This window comes from Meles meles, chromosome 14 (assembly GCF_922984935.1).
Source record: "Meles meles chromosome 14, mMelMel3.1 paternal haplotype, whole genome shotgun sequence".
NCBI classification, from domain to species: domain Eukaryota; kingdom Metazoa; phylum Chordata; class Mammalia; order Carnivora; family Mustelidae; genus Meles; species Meles meles.
Window position 1 is genome coordinate 50,083,311 of NC_060079.1, and position 23,016 is coordinate 50,106,326.

Sequence of the window (23,016 nt, forward strand, 5' to 3'; positions counted from 1 at the left end):
ACTCACAAACATATCGTACTATCCTCTAGAAGAGGAGTGTACAAAATGGGTCATTAGTACTTCTTGGGAAGATGTCTAAGTCGGTGTCTTGTTGATACCAGCTCCATGGCCCCTACACATTAGAAGATGCTCAATGAATCTTTTCTTGCTGAAAGTAAAATTTCCTATTCCAACAAAATTATCAGCTCCACTGGGACAACAGCTAAGTTTTCCACTTGAGTCATTACAACATCTAGCACAGTGCTTTGTGCAGAATAGAGGCTTTATTAATGAATCTGTTTAAATGAATAAATGAGGATCAGTTCAGCTTTTATATACCAGTTGTACATATTGAAGATAAATGTTAGCACCAAGCCTACACATGAGGAAAGTGGTATTTTTTACAATGCCATTTACAATAACGTTTTAATTCTATTAACATCTCTACTTCCCATATTGTAAAAATGCAATCCATATAACTTTCATTTGTAATTTACTCTCATCTGGTCGTAAATAGCTTTTGCTTATATTGTAAATTTACTAGTCCCGATGAGAACACATGGGGGAAAAAAATCTCAAATCATTACCAAATTCCACTACCATCCAAAGACTGTATGATATTCTAGTACAAGTCTTACTGACATAAACATATGAAGACAGAAGGCAAAAATGTGTTTGTAATGGTCACATAAACATTTTAAGTTTTTATTAGGGAAAATTCATATTTTGTTAATTCATGGAATAATTCCTTTTGACAGAAAGAAAGTCCATTTTCCATTCTCTTGGGAATGTTTAGAATATTCACAGAGATAGTAACCCAATATTTCTTCAGGTGCAGCATTTTGGATTGATTAAAACGTGTGTATATTATTAAAAGATATTGGAATATCAAAGTTTCTAAAGGCATTTTTTCAAATGATAGAGAATGAAAGCAAAACACTAAGAGTTACAAATCTACACTCTTATAGATATGGGAATAATATATTTTGTTCCATCAACATGTCTACTTTACATTATTCAGCACAAAGCTTTGTGAAATAAGAATCATGGGAATATAAGAATATAAAGGAAAAGGGTACAAATAACAGCTTCATAAACTGAGAAATGTACATAAATAAATCATGTATATGTGGGCAGTTTGCTTAGCTGGCAAGAAACAAAATATGGAAAATCTGCTTGTTAAACAATAACTACAGAGTGTGCTTTTATGATGTTTTTCAGCACAGTAATTCATATTAGAGATAGAAGCAGTTGCATGTTAAATAAAATCATTGAGCATTGTTCCCCTCGCATTGCAAAGAGCTGACTTATGTTGTTTTTAGATGCCTCCCATTAGAAAGTAAATATTCCTTCAATGCTATGCATTTCACAAAATTTAATAAAGACGAACTGTAAATAAAGTCACAGGGAGATTTCAGACAGTTTTATTAGGAGATTGTTGAAAAGAAAAAAGAAAATTAAATACAATAACAGTAAACGTGGTTCTCACATTGAAACCAGGCTCAAAGAACTAGGCTACCATAGAAAAATTTCCAATTCTTGCATTATGATGTAAAAACAGATTTTTGTACAGATTTTGTACAACAAAATTCGTAATAACCTTTTCTCATTTTTAGAAAACTTTAAATATATAGATAAAAATAGACAATTTTCATAGGTCCTACATGAAGATGAGTATGTTCTGTTCCAAGGGCTTGCATAGAGCGCAAATGTGGTTATAATATAGAACAACTAGACATTAATATTTGTAGGATTACAAAAGCATGGGAACCATAAAATGGGCACAATTTTACTTGTTTATACCAAAAAAAAAAAACCCAAATGAAAACAAATTCCAAACCAACCTGTATAACTAAAAAAGGAGAAACAACTTAAGTTACAGACTTAAAATAACATTTCATGAATTGTAATATTTACAACATGTTAGTAAGATTCTCTTAACATATAGCTGATAGCTTCTTTCTTTAATCCTTGCTAAAGTTCCTTTTATAGCAAACCAAACACTAAAGCATTCTCAAGGGTCTCGAAAGTATGCATTTTAAAACTATTTAACCTACTTAACAGGTGACTCTATGCAAGGAGCAGAGCAATGGCTGATTCTACTACTTAGGTAAGTTGTAGGCTTTTTAAAAAATCTTTTAAAAAATGTATGATCCAAAAGCTTGCCACAAGTCCCTCCAATTTTAAGTGTTGTAATCCTTTAAAGACTGCATACAGGGAAAAACAAGAAATACATACAACAAGGAATAGAATCTCTTGTGCTCAAACAACAAAAGATGAGTATGGAAGAACGATGCCTCGAAAACCAAGTTTCTACAGATCATTTCCTAACAGTATTTTAAATAAAAATATTGCTCCCTTTCAAGCAAGCTAAAATAGGAACTGTATATATAACTTTTTCATTGTAGTAAAAAAATGGACTTAGTGGGTTAATAGCAAACTACACAAAAGAAATATGTTCCAGTATTGCAAGGAAGACCTAAAAACTACAGAAGCTTAGTGCCAGAGTATCTATAATGTTAATTTCTTCTCTTAGCCAAATAATTAACACCGAATCAGAACTATCTTCAAACATTTTTACGCTAGTTTTCTTGGACATTTCGGATTTTGCTATTTATGGTAATAAATAATGCTATGATCATAAAATTTTAAGATGACAGCAAAATCATAAAATGCACAGCGACTGTACTGATTCATAATATCAGTCTTTAAAGGTGTAACTCCAGATTAGGAAAAACAAAGAGAAGGTAACTTCAGTGTGTAATAAGCACTGTTGCAGCTTTACTTCCAGTTATCTGCACAAAAGTGAAAACACATACTGTAACTTTCAAAAAGACAGTGAAAATAACACATAGGCACCCTTCCCTCTGACCGGGGGTGGGGAAGCACAACACATTTTAACTTTATCACTCAGTGCTACATGGCATTGGACTGATACATCAAGGGTTTGTTAGGTTCTGTTTTCAGCAACATTAACATAATATGACATTAACATATAAAAATATTTCTGGTGTTTTGATTTACTGTTCAGCCACAATCCATTCTCAATAGTGCAGTTTGGGGCACTAACTAGGGTTCAATATACAAATAAAAGTGGCTGACACAGAGTTCTGATGTCACCAGATGCTTAAGATCTCATTCATTAATACTGTGACTCCAGACGAATATTTACATGCCTGCATGCGTTAAAACCAGAAAGGTGTCTTTCTGACTAACAGGGTGACAAAACATATTTTCTAAAATTCTCATTTTCCTAAACTCTAGTATACTACTGCATACATAATACCTTCCTTGTATGTTTTATGTTTATATACTGTACATGTGACCAACAGTTTGAATAAGAAGCATCATTATTATTTTAAATTCTATATGCCACTACCAGTTTGGAATGAAAACATGTTACATTTATTTATTTATTTGTTTTTAAGAAAAAAGACCTTCAGTGAAACCTTTTGGCTTATATTCAATGCTTCTTTTCAGATATGCAAAATGGTATTTCACCGGGTTGTTGTCAACATCCATTTGTTGGTCTTTTGGAAGTATGTGAAAAAAATCTTCAGGAGAAAACCCACAATTAGTTTAAAATTGAATGTAATAGAATATTACTCTTTGATTTACTGATTTTTTTTTGTTTTTTTGTTTTACTTATTTTTTTGTGTTTTTTTGTTGTTTTTGTTTTTGTTTTTTTTTGTTTTTTTTAGGAATCCTCTATGCCCCCTACAAGTTCATTTCCAAGTTTTCTTGCTGGTTTCTGGAGGACATAATTCTGTAAGTCTGGGTGACCACTGGTACAAGAGTCTCTTGATGTGCTCAGATACAGAATTTTCAGAGGAGAAAAATGGTTCATTCCATTAAAAAAAAAAAAAAAAAAAAAAACAAAAAAAACAAAGCGAGGCCTTATTTAGACCTGCCTTTAACTCGGTATACAAGTGTCCAGCAGCAAAGTTGCAGTTTTTAACTGTAAGAAGTTGGATACCTGTACATTTACAAACATTCTCAGGTCTCTGGTATGAACCACAGGTGAAAATCAATGGAGGAAATTTTTTTTTTGTAGAATGCTTAAACTTTTAAAGAACATTAATACACAAAATTGAGGAAGTTCCCTTAAAAGGACTTTATTTTTTTCCGAACTTTCCAATGACGAATGTCTGCAAAGTTCTTTACTATAACATGGATTTCTTCAACAGGAAAAATTCAGTACATGACAGTAGTTTTCAAATACAGTCTTCCATCTAAAAATGAACAATAAAAATAATTAATTTCATGACATTGGGGGACAAATGTGAACATAAAAACTAAGTAGCTGATGATACAAAATTTGTGGATTTTCTTCTATCTTCACTTGTTTAGGAAGTAACATTTTTCACATATTCTCTAAGTTAATTTCATAATTACATTGAGTTTATGTGATCAAAAATAATACAGAATTTCTAGTTCTCATAAATATATGTTTGCTATTTTGATATCAGTTCAAGAGCACTCAGAAAACAGATAAGAGTATGCCTGTGTGGGTGTCACTGATATGCAAAGCTAGTTGAATTCTGTTGAATGACAATTACTTCCTCCAAGCTTGCAGAACCAAATTTTCTCTGAATGCACTCAGGTGTATCTCCATTGCGAAAGACTGAGCTCCCATCTTACTCCTTAGCAGTGTTGTTAAATATACCATGTAATGTAACTATTGTGCACATTTGTTGCTATTTATATGAAAGCCTCCTAGGTTACGTCCTCACTATCAATGAACTATATAGTCTTTCCTCCTTGAAGTGAAATTAACCCAACAGTTGAATGTTAAGATGGAAATATATTACTCAACTTTAACCAAATGAGAAACCCACAGTTATGTGAAAAACAAAAGCCTATCAAATATTGGACACATTCAATAATCTCATTTGAATGAAGCAGAAATAAGAAATGGGAAATAAAAAATCCAGGGGAAAAACAAAACAAAATGTAAGCTCATTTCTCAAATGTAGTACCCTTTAAGCTGCCAACTTTGTGGCATGGACTAAATTATGGATATATTTGTATAAAATATATCTAAATTCCAAGTTAAAAGATATATAGCAGAAGGTAATCAGAAAAGGAAAATTTTCCAGGCATTTTTAAAAATGAATATTGTCATATAAATATTTGCAAATGACTCACAGCTGATCGATAGTGTTAAAATATAAGGAAACAGAAAAAATCTACAGTAAGTCCAAGAAAATAGAAAAATATAATCTAAATATTTGCAGATCTCACCCTCAACATTAAGCTAATTAAATGTTTTCACATAATGTAGTAGACATAGTTATTAGTAAGGAACTTAATACCAATGTTAAACCATTTTTTACTTCATAGAAATTTTGGCATGCCCAAATTTTACATTCCTATTATGTTTGATTTTGGCCTAAATTGTAGAGTTGGAATATTACCTCTAAGATGTCACAGAACTCTGTTTTGTTCATTGATCTATCCCAAGAATCTAGTACATGGTTCAATAAATATGTGTTGAATGAATGAATAGTTCAGGTTGTGCGATTTACACAAAGTATATATTGAAATAAACAAACAAACAAAATATATATTTAACTTATTATACTGTTAACATCCAAAATCCATTTGCCTTCAACAACGTGAAAAGGAATGTTCATGAGATTGGTCTTATACTGACTAACTTCTAATAAGGTGTATCAAGTATTGGTTGCCTTTGTAAAATTCATCCAGTTCAGCTTTAATAGTAACATATAATTGGAAGTCTCTAAATATCCTTAGCTTCCCAGTTCCATAATCATGTATCATTATTATTTTTAATACATGAAACATCAAATAATGACAATGACTATCTGTTCCCTGTAGTGGCATACACATTTGGATGTATGATATAATCTGAGATTCAGCAATGAAAACATATTATTAATCTAACTCAAGTCTAATTTTGAACAATGACTTAAAAGCATACAAAACTATGCTGGATAATCGCCCTACATACATTGTATAAAGTAGTTTTTCCTGGCCTGTAACAATAATTTCCTTAATAATATTACTACAGCTCAGAAGTAGCCATTGGAGATAGTAGTCAATGGAGATAATAATTTCTTAAATCAAGTATTAATCAAATACCCATATCAAAGCCATAACGTTATGATAAAATTTCTTTCTAAGAAAGGATATGACAGTACCATATTAACATGCTATGAAATAACACGTTATTTCTTTTTTGTATAGAGCATCGTCTGATTTCTTCTGTTTGGTTGTCTTGATTATACTCACCCATGGGACAAAGATATATAGATATATAGATATCACTTTCTAGGTTCTGCTTAGCAGGAGTTTTGATTTTTCACTTTGTAAATAAACCTAATAAAGTTGGTATTTATAAAAATAAGCTAAAATTTGAACTGTTCATACTTTTAGTACCATGTAGCTAGAAATTGAACGTTTTTAGAGAGAACTTTGATCCTAATGATTTTTACTACATAAGGCAATATAAATTTTATAAAAATCTAGTAATAAGGGATTCAGAAGCAACCAAATAGAGTACTATATTTCTTACCAAATTTTGTAATTCTTAGCCCCTTAAATTACTTTATCCCTACTTCTTCCTCTTTTCAACTGTCTCATTATTTCTGCTATGCTGTCAATTATGTTGAGAGTATCACTTCAATTCTTACTTTAAAAAAAAAAAAGGCGAATGTTTTCTAGCATTACACAGTGGGGCAAGAGACACTCTTAACTTTCCCCAAATTCAAAGTCCTTCACAATATCTATGGAAAGGTATTTGCTTGATATTAATATTTCAGGGCTCATTGAGGTTTGTTTCTTTTTTAAATCTTCACATATTAAAGGAGAAAAAAAATCTTGAAAAGTAGCTTTCAAATCTTCTGTGATGTCTGCAGCTTATGAGGAAGAAAGATTTTCGAAACAAAGAGTGGGTATACAGAAATAATTCATTAAGTGTAAATACTTGTTTTAAGAGATTCACTAGCCAAATTCTTCACCAAGGCCTACCAGGTACTACCTAATTTGATATAGTATTTTCCTCTCTAATCTTATCTATTAGTACTCTCCCCTACTCCATGACCCTGGCTCTCCTTTGCATTCCAGGAAACAACAAGCTCTGTACCATGTTGGAGTATAAGGTCTGTTCTTCATCTTAGAAATCTAGAAAATAAGTACCTCCCCCTTCCCTGCTTACTTTTCTGCTCCCTTCTATGGAACTTGTCTAGATAGAGAGCTCCTATTTATTCTCGAATACAAGCGTCCTGATAATTAACTCCACAGCACTTGTCTCACTTTGAAGTTACCGCTGGGGAGCCTACTATATGGTTGAGAACCATGGAGGATGCAGCCATACCTCTTTTCCCATCAGGATTAGAATGACAGTATTTAGCACGATGTTTGCCTTAAATGTTTAATGCAGTCTCAAATATTAAACTTTTGGAGAAATGAATTAATGTGCTTATATAACAAAAATAATCATCTTTAGCATGCTAGAAATTTTAAAGTCTATCGGATGCTAAATTTAATTTTTTTTTAAATTTTTTGGGGGGAGGGTAGGACAAAGGGAGAGGGAGAGAGAGAATCTTAAGCAGGTTCCACAGCCAGCATGGAGCCTTATACAGGACTCAGTCTTACCACCCTGATATCATGACCTGAGCCAAAATCAAGTGGGAAGTTTAACCAACTGAGCCACCCAGATGCCCCCTGAAACTACATTTCAAAATAAAACGATATTCATTTAAAAATATAGCAATAATAATTCTTTTGTAAGCATCTTACCATAGATCATATACAAAATACATTTATAAAAATTATATACATTATATTTATGTGCTCAGTATCTGATCCACCACAATTCCACTTTTAATAAATGTCTCCTTGCATTTTTGACTAATGTTTCTAACAGATGGACAAATGCAGCAAGCATTAAAGATGCCAACCATAAAATAGATCCCACCTGCTACAGTTAAGGCATTTCCATGATTAAATAATACTTAGGCATCAGAGATTATCTGCCTTAGAACTAAGTGGAAGCAGATATATACCAGGCAGAGACAGACTATGGAGAGTAACTCTTTCTCTTTTTGACTACAAAGCCTAATTTTCAAATCATTTCTACACTATAATTTTGTCATCTTTATTGAAACATACTTACAGATGATGCAAAGTCTGTAAGGAAAAAAAAAAATTTAACTAATTTTATATTGCTCCAGAGAAGTTAAATTGGTCCTTCAATCCAGAGCAAATAGCCTCATATGTATGCACCCAGAAAGCTAACAACAGGCCTCTGAATTATGGGACTGTGGGTCTATCTCAGGCTTCTGATAACAAACCACCTGAGTGAAAGTTGAATGGCAAGGGTGTTAGCAAAGATATATGGGCTCATAATTCAAACTGAGCTATGTTTTTATGTCATATAATAATGGTTTCAATACTCCCCTTCCTTGAGTCTTCCAACAGCAAGCAAAGCCATGAAGTCACTGAGAAGGCTCTACAAAAATGAGCTACACAATGAAGGTCATTACAATCCCTAGAGTATTTACATCCCCTAAGACTTCGTTATTAAGAGGTATGCTGTTTGCATCTGAAAACTCAGAGGACTTATTTATATATTTCGTTTCAAGGGCTGCCCTTTGTGCATTAAACTTACCTTCTAACTAGATAATCTCACACTTACCCACTATTTTTCATACTGTATTTATTTCTGCACGTGTTGACCACAGAAAATTGTCCATTTCTTTCTGATGCTGGGCCAGGTTTACCAAACAGTTATTCCTTGCTAACTCAGATAAGAGTTCTTCTTTAAGATCCAGTAAATTAGCAATAAAGGCAATGATTTTTATTAGTATAGCTAGTATTTTCTCAGCATTTGTGTTCAAGTCGCTTTATAGATTTTAAGCCTAAACTTCCCATCAACTCAACAAAATAGGCCTTAGTGCCTTTTATTTTTTCTTACATATTTTATTTATTTATTTGAGAGAGAGAGAGCACACGAGTGGTGGGGTGGGGTATACAGAGACAGAGGGAGAGGCAGTCTACCAGCTGAACAGGGAGCCTGACAAGGGACTCGATCCTAGAACTTGATCCCAGGATCCCAGGATCATGACCTGAGCCAAATGTAGACACTTAACCAAGCCACCCAAAGGCCCCTTCTTAGTCTCTTTTAAAAGAAGGCTATTAAGCTTGAAGAACTTAAGTATCTTACACACTTTCACAGAGCTAGCAAATAAAGTTGCAGGGATTTGATATTTGTGTGAATCCAAAGTCCACATCCATTCCATTATGTTTCTTTCCTTTAATAAGTAACTGACCTCTCAGTGGAGGAAATGTAAGGGCTCTGACTTGTAGAGGTAAGACCTTGGCTCTCAGCACCACCAGCCTGCCTGCCCTATTGATCTCTTCCTCGCTGTCTTCCCCAAGACAGGATCTTTCTTCTAGCATGCAGAATTTCAGCTGAATAAATTGAAATGAGAACTAGAATTCTGATGGCTTGGTTTTAGAGAAAATATCTTCCTTTAACACTATGATTATTTGCTTTTGTATGGGAGGTTGACATGACAGAAAAATCATCAAGCTACACTGTGCATGGGAGTACTTAATTAAAAAGTCTGTTCTAATTAAAAGCATTTGGGAGTAGAGAGTGAATGAAACTATTTAAATTACAAATTCCTAATAGTTCCAAAGTTCATTGTGATCTGATGCTTACAGCTATAACTTGGTATATAAGAAAGTATCCAGATGATGGAATAGCTTATTGGAGGTATAAATTTTTATATGCTATTTACTGTTAACTATGCAGATTTAGATTTATAGATAATGAGTTAAATTTTTGCAAAAATGGATCTCAGATTTTAGTATTAAATTTGAAGCCAATGGTGGCTCAGTCAGTTAAGCGTCTGATTCTTGATTTCAGCTCAGGTCACTGGGCTCTGCTCTGGGAGTGGAATCTGCTTAGGAGTCTCTCCCTTTCCTTCCATCCTTCCCTCTCTCTCTCTCTCTCTCTCTCTCTCTCCTTTTAAAAAAATATAAATAAATAAAGTTGAAGCCCTCAGATTGGACCTTTAAGTATATTGTATATTAAGTGTATAGTATATTATCTGCTGTGGCTAAAGAGGAAGCAATAGAGAATCTGTCACAAAATTTCCAATTTGGTTTGTTTTGCATTCATGTATTAATTTTACTGTTTTGATGCAATATTTTCTGATGCAATGTTTTTGCAGGTCTTATGTAATTATTGGTAATAACTAATACAAATAGATACAGGATTTAGCTTTCATTCTGTATGTGCTTTAAAACTAGAGTATTGAAGAGCTTGATCATTTATTTTTAAAACTAATGAAATTTGTTCAATAACAATCACATTCTATAATAAGATTTTTATATTAGAAGACCGCATACAAATTGGAACAATTTCAAATTGCTTCGTTGGGTGACACCAGAAATCCAATTCTTTCATTGTATGAAAACTATGTGAAATCATTAATAAGGGAGTATGTTAGTGAAAGGTATCACACAATATGCAAATAGATGTATATTCTAGTTCTGAATAGAACTCCCTTGGAAACATCCACCAGGGTCTCCGACATGTCTTTTGTACAAAGGGCTTAATAAATTACATTTCCTGTTAGGAAGTAGCTTTATTAAAAAAGGCATCTATTTGTTCAAAACTTATATCCAGACACCTGTATCTAACAAAATTTTCTGCTTTCACAAAACAGTTGTATGTGCACATATCTCACTACTATTGAGCTCAGGAAAATATTAACATAACCCAGGGCAAACATATAAGATCATATATCCACAAAGTTTAATATTTACTTAAAGAATATTAGTTTAATATTAGCCCTGAGCCTCTCTCAACATAATGTCTTAATCATGTGAAGTAAGAGAAACCAAAACAAGTGATGAAAACAAATGTTAATGATTCATGTGATATTTGATAAGACAACAAGAGGAAGTCAAAATAAAAGCAAGCAAACAGGAACAGATGGGAAGGATCTTTGTCAAGTCATAACCCCTTTTCTAAAACCCCCAAAGGAAGAAGCTAATTAAAGAAAATATTTTTTCTTGCTTTTTTTTATAATTTTATATTTAGAGTAAGAACATTCTGCAACTGCTAAAGCAAAGAAGCAGAGACACAAAGTCTACATTTAACATGAGAAATATTTTAAGAGAGATTGATGTTCAGCACAGGCCCTTTTACAAGAGGGTTCTGAGTAAATATCATTTCTTCTCATGAAATGCAGCTAATAACTGTTCAAGTGATTTCCAGAAGTTATATTCAAGGTTGGGCTCAAAGATAATTAAAAAGTAAAAACTAAAAAAGTTGCAACAGAGCTTGAATTTTCTGTAACTCAGGTTGTAGCGGCAGAACCTGCGGCCCATAGAGGTGGGTCAAAGTGAGAGGGGACAAGACCCCAGATCTCTTTTGAATTCTTTCTGCATAAGCACCTGGTGCTCTTCTAGAGAGAGGGCATGGACTTGTGTACACAAGAGTCCTGCAACAAGTGCATTCTGTCTGTATAAACCAAATATACCAGGACAAGCAGTAGGTAATGGGTTACCTAATGGAACAATGTGGCTCAGCTTACTGGAAATCAGAGCAGGTAATATCACGTTTACCAAAAGGCTAGTATGAAGTAAATTTCTTCTGGTTAACAGTGAAGACAAAAAAAGTATAATCAAAAACTGCTTTTATAAGTTTTTCAGTTCCCTTCAAAGAGGAAAGTAAAGGATAGAATACAGTCTGGTTTAAAACATGTTTTTAGAAGATCATCTACAGCTATGATAAACATGTTGAAATGTAACTAAGCTTTCACCAGAGATGATAAAAGTGCAACCCCATGTGAAGGGACTTCATATCAGACTTTACGTAAGCACCAGAATCGAGGAGAGACCTGAACTTTGACAACTGTAGAGTTTGAAGCAGGTGGAACTGGACTGTAGGTATTGTGTGGCTAGAAAGGGTCATCACTGGGCAAGCTTGTCTAATCACAACACCCTTTCTAACTGGGACACGAAAGAGACAACCAGTAAAGAAAGCTGGACTGAAGAATGTTCCGGGAAGGCATCTGAAGATCTGCAGATTGTTGTGGTTACCCTCAGCTGGCGTGGAGTTAGTCAACTCCAGCCCTAGGCAAAATACTTTTCCCAAACGGCTAGATCAGCTTAAAATATCTCAGTTCCTCTGAGAAATGACATTCTTGTTGTCAGTATCTTAAAGAGGCCCTTTACCTGCATTTTAGGCTCAACGATGATGTCGATGCTCTCTGTGGGCAGAGAGGAATTTACTACCAAAGATTAAGATAATCCCACTTTACTGGGTACTAAATAGATATTTTATTCTGTAACTCAAGAATCTTCCGCAGTTGGGGTAAAAACCTGGACCCCATTGTTCTATGAACTGATACCTATTTAAGAACTTCTTATTCTTAAAACCGTATCTCCATGACCACAACCAAGTAAAACGGATTAAAAAAAAATCGTCATCATCAACTGTCTACTGTTTATCTGTGCAATAGGGAACAGGCCATTCTATACTTAATGTTAAGAAATTAGCCCTCTGACACAATGTTTTAATCATGAATAATCGGCTTATACTCATGGAGACAGGGTTTGGATCCCATATATTGTATTACTAGAACTTAAGTGTTGTCACAACTAGGTGTCATAGGATTCAAATACTTGTCCCCCCAAGTTGCTTTCACTATGCCGGCACTTAAAGCTTCACTATCCTAGAGACATTGATTAAAGTCTGGCTATAATAAACTTAAGAGCAGATAACATATATGGTTTTGTGTGTTACCAGTTCCTTGAACATTGCCTGGAAACTGGCAAGTGCTCAATAAAAATATACAGAAGGAGCTATCAAACTAACATCACAAAATGAGGGGAAGATGGATATTGTGTTCCCCTGAATGTATACCTTGAGAAAAACACAATCTCGTGTGGGTGGGCAGGCTTAGTATAAATGGCCCGAGCCAAATCATGAGGAAACATCAGATGCAAACATGCAAAATGATGAACGCTGTATTAAGACTGTGTTCTCCCAAATGTCAACTTTATACATTTCTTAAAGTCCAAGGACGAGCTCAAGATCAAGGAGAATAAAGAGAAATGACAACTAAATATAATATGTGATACTAATTTGGACTCAGCAATGCTATAAAAATGCTATAAGGGACATGATTGGGTCAAATTACAAAATTAGAATTTCGATATCAGATTAAATAAGAGTAGGGTGACAAGGAAGGAATTACCTAGCTGATAAATATTCTGTGGTTATGTATAGAAGAATATCCTTGTTTTTAGTAACTGCCCCTGAAATAGGTATAGGTCCATATTAGCACATAAAGGGTGCATGCAGATTTATCCAACTTCTGCTCAAATGCTTCAGAAAATACTATGTAGATAGAAATAATTATAAAGGGGAGCCTGGGTGGCTCAGTGGGTTAAAGCCTCTGCCTTCAGCTCAGGTCATGATCCCAGGGTCCTGGGATCGAGCCCCGCATCGGGCTCTCTGCTCAGCAGGGAGCCTGATTCCTCCTTCTCTCTCCCTGCCTGTCTGCCTACTTGTGATCTCTGTTTGCCAAATAAATAAATAAACTCTTAAAAAAAAAGAAAGAATGAAAAAGCACATTGGAACAAAATATTAATAGGTGAATCCTATTATCTCATTACAATTGAGAGTTTTAATAGTTTTTTTTGAATTTTTCTGTGAGTATAGTTTTCTTTCAAATACAAGTTAAAAAACAAAATAGTTTGCCTAGATGGTAGAAAGTTTTATTATTTCCCCAATATCGGGTGTTTATTAATAACTCATTGAGGATATACACTCTCCACTATCCACATACACTGTTTCACTGATTATGTGGACATTAATCTCATAGTAAATGTTTTCTGCTTAACAACAAGGCTTTTGAGAAGTCCTATTCAAGTATTACATAGTAAGATTATGCTTAGTGATTTCCTTAATAGAGTTCTTCCGAAAGAACAGGTTCAGTTTCATGAAACTTACTGGACTGAGGGTGTGGGCATAAGCTGGATTCTGGTCTATTGGTCCATTTTGTTTTAATGGTAAATTTACAATTGTAAAGTTTATGAAGTCTGCTTAACTGATTACCTGTTAGTTAGTTAGGACTATGTACGCTAATGTGCATTTGTTGATAAACGGAAAGTACTGTTCTGATTATCTGTGTTTGAAACACAAGTTATCTTTTAAAAGTTTATCAAAAATAAACAAAAAGCAGAACACAGACCTCTTTAAAGTTTTGTTTTGTTTCCGTAAACAAAGAAAAATTCTATCGCTGGTAGGTCTACTTAGGTAAAACGTTTGTGTGTGTGTGTGTGTGTGTGTTCTAATTAAGCATTCATTAGTAAGAAGTGGGAAACCATCATGGTGCTTAATGTACCAGTAAGTGAGAATGGGGTGCTTTGCACTTAGGTTACCTTGTCCTAATTGGAAGGTGAGACCTCCCAACTTCAGCAAAGTAAAGCACAGTAAAAGCTCTCATTACTTTCTCCACTCTTCTATTCATTTCTGGAATGAAGAAAACTAAGACACAGGTATGTAAGAAAATAATCATTTGAGGGCATATCTGAACCTGAATGATGAATGGATAAATTATGTACTATGACTAATTAACATAGAACAAAGAACAAGGTGATGCCTTATTTGATAAAACAAAATATTGCAGGAAAGGGAAATGGATCTTTCAAAACAAGCATTTGTATCCTTCGGAATTGCAAGAAACAGTCAAAATCCTCAGTGAATAAATTGTTTTCAGAGTAAACTTATGTATTATCTCTAGGAGAAAAAAACAAAGGTGACAATTAGAAGAGCCTTTCTCGCAGAGTCTAGTTATTTTAAGTTTGGAGGAGGAAAATCATCCTTCTTTAACTTAAGCATTTTTCATTTTTTTACATTTTCTCTATCATGACTAAATGAACAATTTTAATAAAATCATATTTGTTTAGGGAAGTACCTGTAAGTGAATAAAGTTCCAAATTTCTAGAGCTTTATTTAACACATTTACACAATATTGAACCAAAATACTGGTCTAGTGCTAAACTTGACAAATGACAGACTTCCATGAAAAGGCCTCAAATTTTTAAAATAAATATGATAACTCTGGTAACTAAAGAAATGACACTTTTGTGGAGAATAGCTTTTCTTTATATCTTATCTAATGGAATCATCAACTGTTGTTGATGGGTAGATAGTATATGGGTAAGAACAGTAACATGTTATACAAGAATTATTAAATAAGGCAGCTCTCTGTGCGCTCAAGGGATCGGCCCAGAGAAGTATAACGTTATGTTGAAGAGACAGACTAGCAAATGCGCAAGGAAATGTGTTGACAGAATGTTCACATCTAAAGAAAGAATATGAGAATCAACAGAGGGTTTGTCCAGAAAGGTAGCCTAGAGAAAGCGGTTATGCTGGCATGTTTTGCAAATGAAAGCACCAATAAGGGATGAGGTTCCCTTCAAGGACTGATGTATACATCTGGTCTACCTTTAGATATATTCTTGACTCGAGAAAATATTTGATTATATAATATTCCTTGTCCTAATCCCATTCTTGCCAGATAATTTGACGATTTTATTTTCTGCATGGCCACTTTGGTAGTAATCCTCTAAGATGGACAGTAATGCTCCTTGCCTCCCAATATTCATATCCTCATGTGATCCCCATCTCCTTTACATGTGACTGTATCTAGGTCCTTGCTTCTAATGAAGAGAATGTGGCAAAAGTGGAGGAAAATCATTCCCAAGCTTAGGTTATAAACAACTGATGTTTATCTTGCTGGCAGACAGTCTCCTTGGATCTTTTCACTTCCTTGATCTGCTGAAGCAGGCTGCCATGGACTGAATTGCCCAATGGAAAGTTCTGTGGCAAAGAACGGATGGTGGTCTCTGGCCGGTAGCCAACAAGGAAACTGAGGCTCTCAATCCAACACCCTTGAGGATGGGAGGCATGCCAATAGCCACATGAATAAGCTTGGACATGAATCTTGTCTCTGCTGAGTCTAGAGTTGACTGCAGTCCCTTCCAACAACTTATTGTAGCCTCGGAGAGATCTCAGAGCCGATGACCCAACTAAGCTATTCCCAGAGTCTTCACCTACAGAAACTGTGAGGTAATAAATGTTGTACACCATGAAGTTTGGAAGTAATTTGTTGTGCCACGGCAAATAATTAATACTCCTTCCTTTGTAAGAAAGATGTGCTGGTCAATGTCACAACAAAATATTTCAGTTCTTGTGACTTACAGTGTTTTAGTATACTGCCTCCGTTTGCTTTCTTCTGAAACCCAGAAAAAGATTGATGACCCGACTCTGGGTCGTGTGAATTCACCCTGCCAAGTGCCACTTTGTGAGTTCTCTTGGAAGCTTGCCTACACTTCAGAGAAATAGAAAAACCAAACTGTGTGTTTGCCAGTTCAATATCTGTCTTACTACATCAAAATAATTTTTTAATCTTTTTTTCCTTTTGATTTATTTATTATAGAGAGACTGTGTGCCAGGGGTAGGGGAGGGGCAGAGGAAGAGGAAGACACACTCTCATTCAGATTCCCCGCTAAGTGAGGTTGCGGGCTACCAGCTACGGGCTACATGGAGCTGGATCTCAGGACCCTAAGATCATGACCTGAACTGAAACCAAGAGTCAGCTGCTTAAGTGAGTGAGCCATCTAGGCGCCCCTACATCAAAATAATTAAAAAAAAAAAAAACAAAAAACCTCTCTGATTTGCTACTAATGGAATAAACTAGTCTAAATCACATAATATTTTCACAACTTCGTTTTCTTTTAAATATAGATATTATATGTAAAAATATATATTAAATATGTCTATCTTCTTTTAAGTGGAAATAACTTTACCTATATTACCTTAGGGCAATTTGTTTCTACTGGGAAGAAAAAAAAATAGATTTTCCATAAAGACTGATGATCTTGTTTCATGATATATGATATAGCAGAAATAAAAATTATCATTATTAATAGTCTAATTCTTATACTAGTCTTCTCTCAGAATAATAGCTGATTACATCAGATACTTGATGCATTGTGACAGAAGTAACCATCCCAGGAAATCGTATAGCTCCATACTGCTGAAGTTATTACCATTTAAGAAATTACTGAAAAAGAAGGAAGACCCCTTCCCCCTCCCCCCAAAAAATCTAGATCTCTCTATTAAAAGCACTTAGAAAGATACTAGATTGAAGAAGAAGCCAGACAATCTTTTTAATGTCCCTTCAAACTTTTGATTCAGTAGTGGTGACTGGTTAAGTTCAATTTTGATTAAATCTCGTATCTTGCAATATTTGAAACTGTTGTATATCATACTGCCTGTTTTCCAAAGAAACAGACATAATTCCTTGCAAATTGATCAGGAAAATATCAACAAAACCAGCCACAAACAATGACAAATGTAAGCCACTAAATGCTTTCTAAAGTGGAGAACAACGAAAAAACAAACAAAAAAGACAAAATGTGCTATTGCAAAAATATCCAATGCTAATAGATAACTTTGCATTTTACAAATTGTCTCTGTCTCTAGACGTAAAGAATTTCAGGACACAACTAAGCGTTCTGGACTTACAGTTTATGTTTAAGTTCTAATTTGTTCTCAGCATATATCAAATTCCATGAGATTGTCAAATTTCTTTAATTCAATTTCAAAAAATAAACACAAATAAACATTTAAAGTATATTATAATAAATGTGCATATATTTAGGAAGAAAAGATAAATGCTGATATATGTATATTTCATGCTTACTGTGAAATTCTGCCCTGGGTCATGGTAACATAGGCCACCATTTCCATTAAAATTAATAGCTTGTGGCTGTGGTTACTGTCAGTATTTCCTTATTTTCCCATCGCTACCAATTGTGACATGAATAAAATTAACTTATGTCACCATGTAGATCATTACATCCTGAATTAAGGTTAGATTTCAAGAAACATTATGAATTTAAGGAATTCATTGAGGCTTCTGTCAAAACCACTTTATAATAAAATCTCTATTCTCCCACCAGAGAAATGGTTTACTACTCTTTTAGAGCTAACTCACAGTTGCACTTAGACAATACCAAATTGCTCAACCACAAATGCCTAATTTTATAATAATATCCTTGATTCATTTCAATTGGACAGACTTCAGTTCTATCTCTTTTTAAGGAAACTTACTGGTATAGCTATAAGAATATTAACTTATAGGTCTTGATTAATAAATATTGCCCATTTTCCCATCATGATAGCATTATGGTTTCTGTACGAAGAGCTCAATTTATCAGCCCTCTTTAACAGGGCTGGTTCTTTGCTAGTTCAGGGCTCAGATGAGAATTCTCTCAATGTTTCAAACTCTAACCAGACATTTGATTACTTTATTACCAAATATCTTATGTATTGAAAAATCTGATGCTCCAAAAGCTTAAAATATGGTATAGGACTAGTATTATTTTAGTATAAAACATACTTTGTTGTGATAATTCAGAACACGATTACATGAGCATTTTTTATTTACTTACCAAGTCTAAAGTGTAATTTTTACTTTCCCTTCATCAAAACAAGAATGTATTATACTGTTCAAATGATTGCAAAGAATATGTATGCATCAGAGGGAAAGCTAACAATGCAAGTAAATTATTGTTGCTTTTTGTTTATGACTCTATTCAATGTAGTTTGATTACTTGAAAGGACTGATAGCCAACATATTGCCATACGAAACAATATCATGAAAAATACATGTCTCTTAATGCAAGAGTTGAATTGACAGTTTATCATAGGTAAAATCTACAGAATCAACAAGATGCAAAATAAATAAGTCAAAATATGAATTATCTAATATGCCACTATGTATTTTTAGCATTTTCTATTCTAATTTTATGTATATAATCTTGCACTGTAAATTTTTGTCCCAGCTTATTACACTCACTTTAATGGACAAAATTCAATGCCAAGTCATCCATTCTTTCTTACTGCCATTAAAAAAAAAAGGCGACTTAATGTTTTCTCTATTGTTGTTAAGAAATATTAGGTCATTCATTACAAATAGGGATGGTAGAGAAATGTATTAACTCATAGTCATTTGAACATTCTTTGCTTCTTTATGTTGTATTTATTACTCTTATTACAACTCTTTTCTTGGGGGAGAGGTGACTTGACATTCTAGCTTCTTCAGAAGAATGACAATTTCAAGATTAAGCAAAGAGATTCTCTATTTCAGCATTGGTTTTAATGATATACAAAGCTGTATCTCTTGTCTGGACCTCACATTCAAGCTGCCTCATACTCAAGCTCCACGTTCACCTGGATGATCACTCTTCAACTCTATCTAAATGCCCCACTGGCCTGGATCTCTTTCCCAGACTAACTACTTCAAATTATCCACTGCTGTTTTCTATGCCCTATGCGTTGATTTTCTCCTTATCCTTCACCGTTCACTCTCACTTACTCCTTGCACAATACCAGGACTTAGATTCTCACTACTTCCTTTCTGAATTTATTATATTCTTCTTTATTCTCATTCTAGATCAACACTTCCCATGCAATATTCATACTGGATTTAGGACTTAATATATTGATTTCAGATATAAAACAAGGGAGACCAGACATAAAACAAAGAGAAACAGATAAATAATATTCCTAAATAGTATTTAGGAATTTGTTTAAACCTTACTCAGAAGCAGCCATAATATTTATTTATTTATTTGTTGAAAGAAAGAAAGAAAGAGGGAGGGAGAGAGGAAGGAAGGAAGGAAGGATCTCCAGTTAGTGGTTGAAGAAAACAGTTAAAGAAGAAATTAAATTTAAATAAATCACAAAAATGATTTTAAGGGACACCTATGTGGCTCAGTTGATTAAGTGTCTGCCTTTAGCTCAGGTTGTGATCCTGGAACCCCTACAAGCCCCACTTCGGGCTCCCTACTCAGCGCGGAGTGTGCTTCTCCCTCTGCCACTCCCGCTACTCAGGCTCTCTCCCTCTCTCTCTCTCTCAAAAATATAAATAAAATCTTTTAAAAAATTATTTTAAAATGTCTAGTTTTATATGTTCACATGTTTGTCACATTGTTAACTCATTTTATTCAGAAATTGTAAATGCTGCCAAGCATGAAAAACAAATCCAATCATTATTTTAGGGGTTCCCCAAGTAACTCAGTCAGTTAAGCCACTCTGGATTTCAGCTCAGGTCATGATCTCAGGGTCGTGGGATCCATCCCTGTGTTGGGCTCTGTGCTCAGTAGGGAGTCTGCTCAAGGTTTCCTCTTCCTCTCCCCCCCCCACAAAATAAATTTTAAGATCTTAAAAAAAGTCATTATTTTCAAGTCTCAGAATTTTTTTTTTTTTTAATTTAAAGACAGTAGGAGCAAGAACATAAGCAGCAGGGAGAGAGGGAGAGAAGAGGCAGGCTTCCCGTGGAGCAGGGAGCCCAATGTAGGGCTCGATCCCAGGACCTCAGGATCATGACCTCAGCGGAAGGCAGATGCTTAATACCTAAGCCACCCAGGCGCCCCTCAAGTCTCAGAATTCTAAACAGTCATTGATCCATTAAATATTGCTAAAACTCATATATACTTGTTCCCTAATATTCCATTTAAAGCACTCTGCAACTGTTAAAATATAAAAGCCTAGAGCTTTGGAATAATGAAAAAATTTCACCTCTTTGTTGGCTATACAATTTAACTTTAAGAAAATATTTGGAAATGTTTTTGTATTTCCTGTGTTTTTTACAAACAACTTGCAAAAGAGCCTATTGAGTTGTGATAATGCACAGGCTTTCTGCGTGAATTGTTGGATTTAAATAAATGTCTGTGTTCCAATTTTCTCACAAAGGAATAGAATCACACATTGAAACACTATTCAAAACAAGACAACCAAGAACTGCATTTGAGATCAAAATGGGCAATTACCCACCAACTAAATATTTTAACATTAACTTAGAAATCAATTCATATGTAACTTTCAAAAACAAAAACATAAAAATCTAGTTATTTCAGTATAAAAATCTAGTTTATATACTGAAACTTAAGTATATAAAAACCTTAAAAATATTGACCTAATTTTGGTATGTTTCTTTATGACCACTCAAGCATTAATTTTAATAACATTTTTAGTCTGTAAATGAATGCTATCAGTATTTTTGGAATTAGTTGGGACTTTATTGTGAATGTGAAATTATGAGATGAGGGAATGAGCAAACTAAGCCCTGTTGTCAGCTTTGTATCAAAATGACATTTGCTCTCCTGTTGACATGATATCTCATATTCTTCAGGGTCCTTATCCTTCTTTAGGATGGATGGTCTGTTGGGGTTTGAGCTGTAGAATGTTGGTGACTCGACAAGGGTAAATTTTTGAAGCCAGTGAGGTTTCTCTCTAAACTCAAATCATTTTGGTGCAATTGACGCACTGCTCTCATTTGCTCTATTATTAGGTGTAACAAGGAGCAGTAAGTCACTAGTTGAATTTTGCCTGCATTGAGAAATCTTACTGTAAGACTACAATAAAATAACTACAAATAGTGTGATAATATGGTATGGAGAAATAGTTTTTTTAGAACCATATTTTGATTCTTAGAAAGTTAGCACAAATATGTCACAAATCTCAGTGAGGTCCCCTGGGAAAAATAAGAATTATAAGAAATTTACTTCAGAAGACCATAAGCATGAGTGCCATGCCATGAATATTTTTCTTTTTATCTACCATATTTACTTCACTGTTCTCACTCACTGAGTCTTTGAGATTTGTTAACAAGAATTGATTCTGAATTCTTAGGGAAATACAGCCTATGAGCTATAGCATATAATTCATCAACCCTCTATAGTAAAGATCTTTTGCAATTTCTTGAAATACTTCTCATTCTAATAATTTAAGAAGTATAATTAAAATTTACAAAGTAAGTTACTGGATATTTTTAATCCTTTGCAATAATCACATCAATGAAGTGCCTAACACAATGGGATTAATCTGAATTGCAAAACTTTGAAGAAAGATGTGAGCAAGTGAGTCTCAAAATTCTATCTCAAAACCATGTCTGTAATCAAAGTAGTTAGGGGAAATCATTGTATTCATTCTAAAAAAAGCTTAGAGAACTGTTGTTCTATATACCCATGACTTAATTGCTACTTTCAGTTTAGTTTGTGCTGACATAATCTGACATTATATGAGTTTTTTAGATTGAGAGAACTTTCTCTTACTATTATCAAAGACTGTTAATAAACACTGATATTATTTAGGCCTCCACAGTATTTTTTAAAAATCTATACTTTTACATAAAAGTAGATATTTTTGGAGTTCTCTCAGGAAAAAAAAAATATAGTAGTAATTGAGTTTATGATCCCTCTTGGGCTGGAACCCAGAACAATCTGTTGGACTTAGCAGAGGAATGTACTTTCTGTGCCTGTTGTCTCACATCTAATCTTTTCTCATTTGCAAAATTCTTTTCCATTCCCAACACTTTAACTAAGGATAAGGCCTCACTATGACATTTTATATAAGATTGCTAGAGAATGTATAAAAACAAGTGAAAAGACTGTGGTAGCTTAAAACAAAATAGAACTAGAGTAATCAGTAAAATCTATTAAGAAAAAATAAAGACATTGAAATTATAGCTATAAGTAAATATAATTTTATCATGGAAATAAAATAATTAGCTCTTAATCTATAAAAATGGAAATTTCATCAGTTAATATAAAAAAATAGTATGGAATCAAAGTTAAACACAGCAAACCTGATTATGTATGGGAATAATTTATGGGCTAAAATCTCCCCATCCAGTGCTCTTTCTCCCAGGGAGAAATAAATAAAGAATGAGAGTCAGATCCAATAATTTGTAGCCATCATTCATGGTTTTATAGGTGTAATTAGTAAGCTTAAGTGGAGATTTACTATCTCTCGAGTATGATTATATATGAATTAGAAGAGTCTGCAGTTACTCCACACTATATGAAAATACAAACCATATTAAGAGAAATTTGCCAAATATAATAAAAAAAATTAAGATGCTCTAACACTTCCATCTTAAATGAGTCAAGAATAACTAGTTTAGCTTT

At 33.9% G+C, this 23,016-nt stretch overlaps 1 protein-coding gene across 1 annotated transcript in view; it reads right to left on the reverse strand.

Moving 5' to 3' along the window:
• Positions 1–293: 293 nt before the first annotated feature.
• DACH1 (dachshund family transcription factor 1) overlaps positions 294–23,016 on the reverse strand; it is a 428,800-nt gene continuing 406,077 nt past the window's right edge. Inside the window, exon 11 of the mRNA XM_045978290.1 lies at positions 294–4,211. Coding sequence (XP_045834246.1) covers positions 4,174–4,211 — 38 coding nt within the window. The 3' untranslated portion in view covers positions 294–4,173. The remainder of the gene's footprint in view (positions 4,212–23,016) is intronic.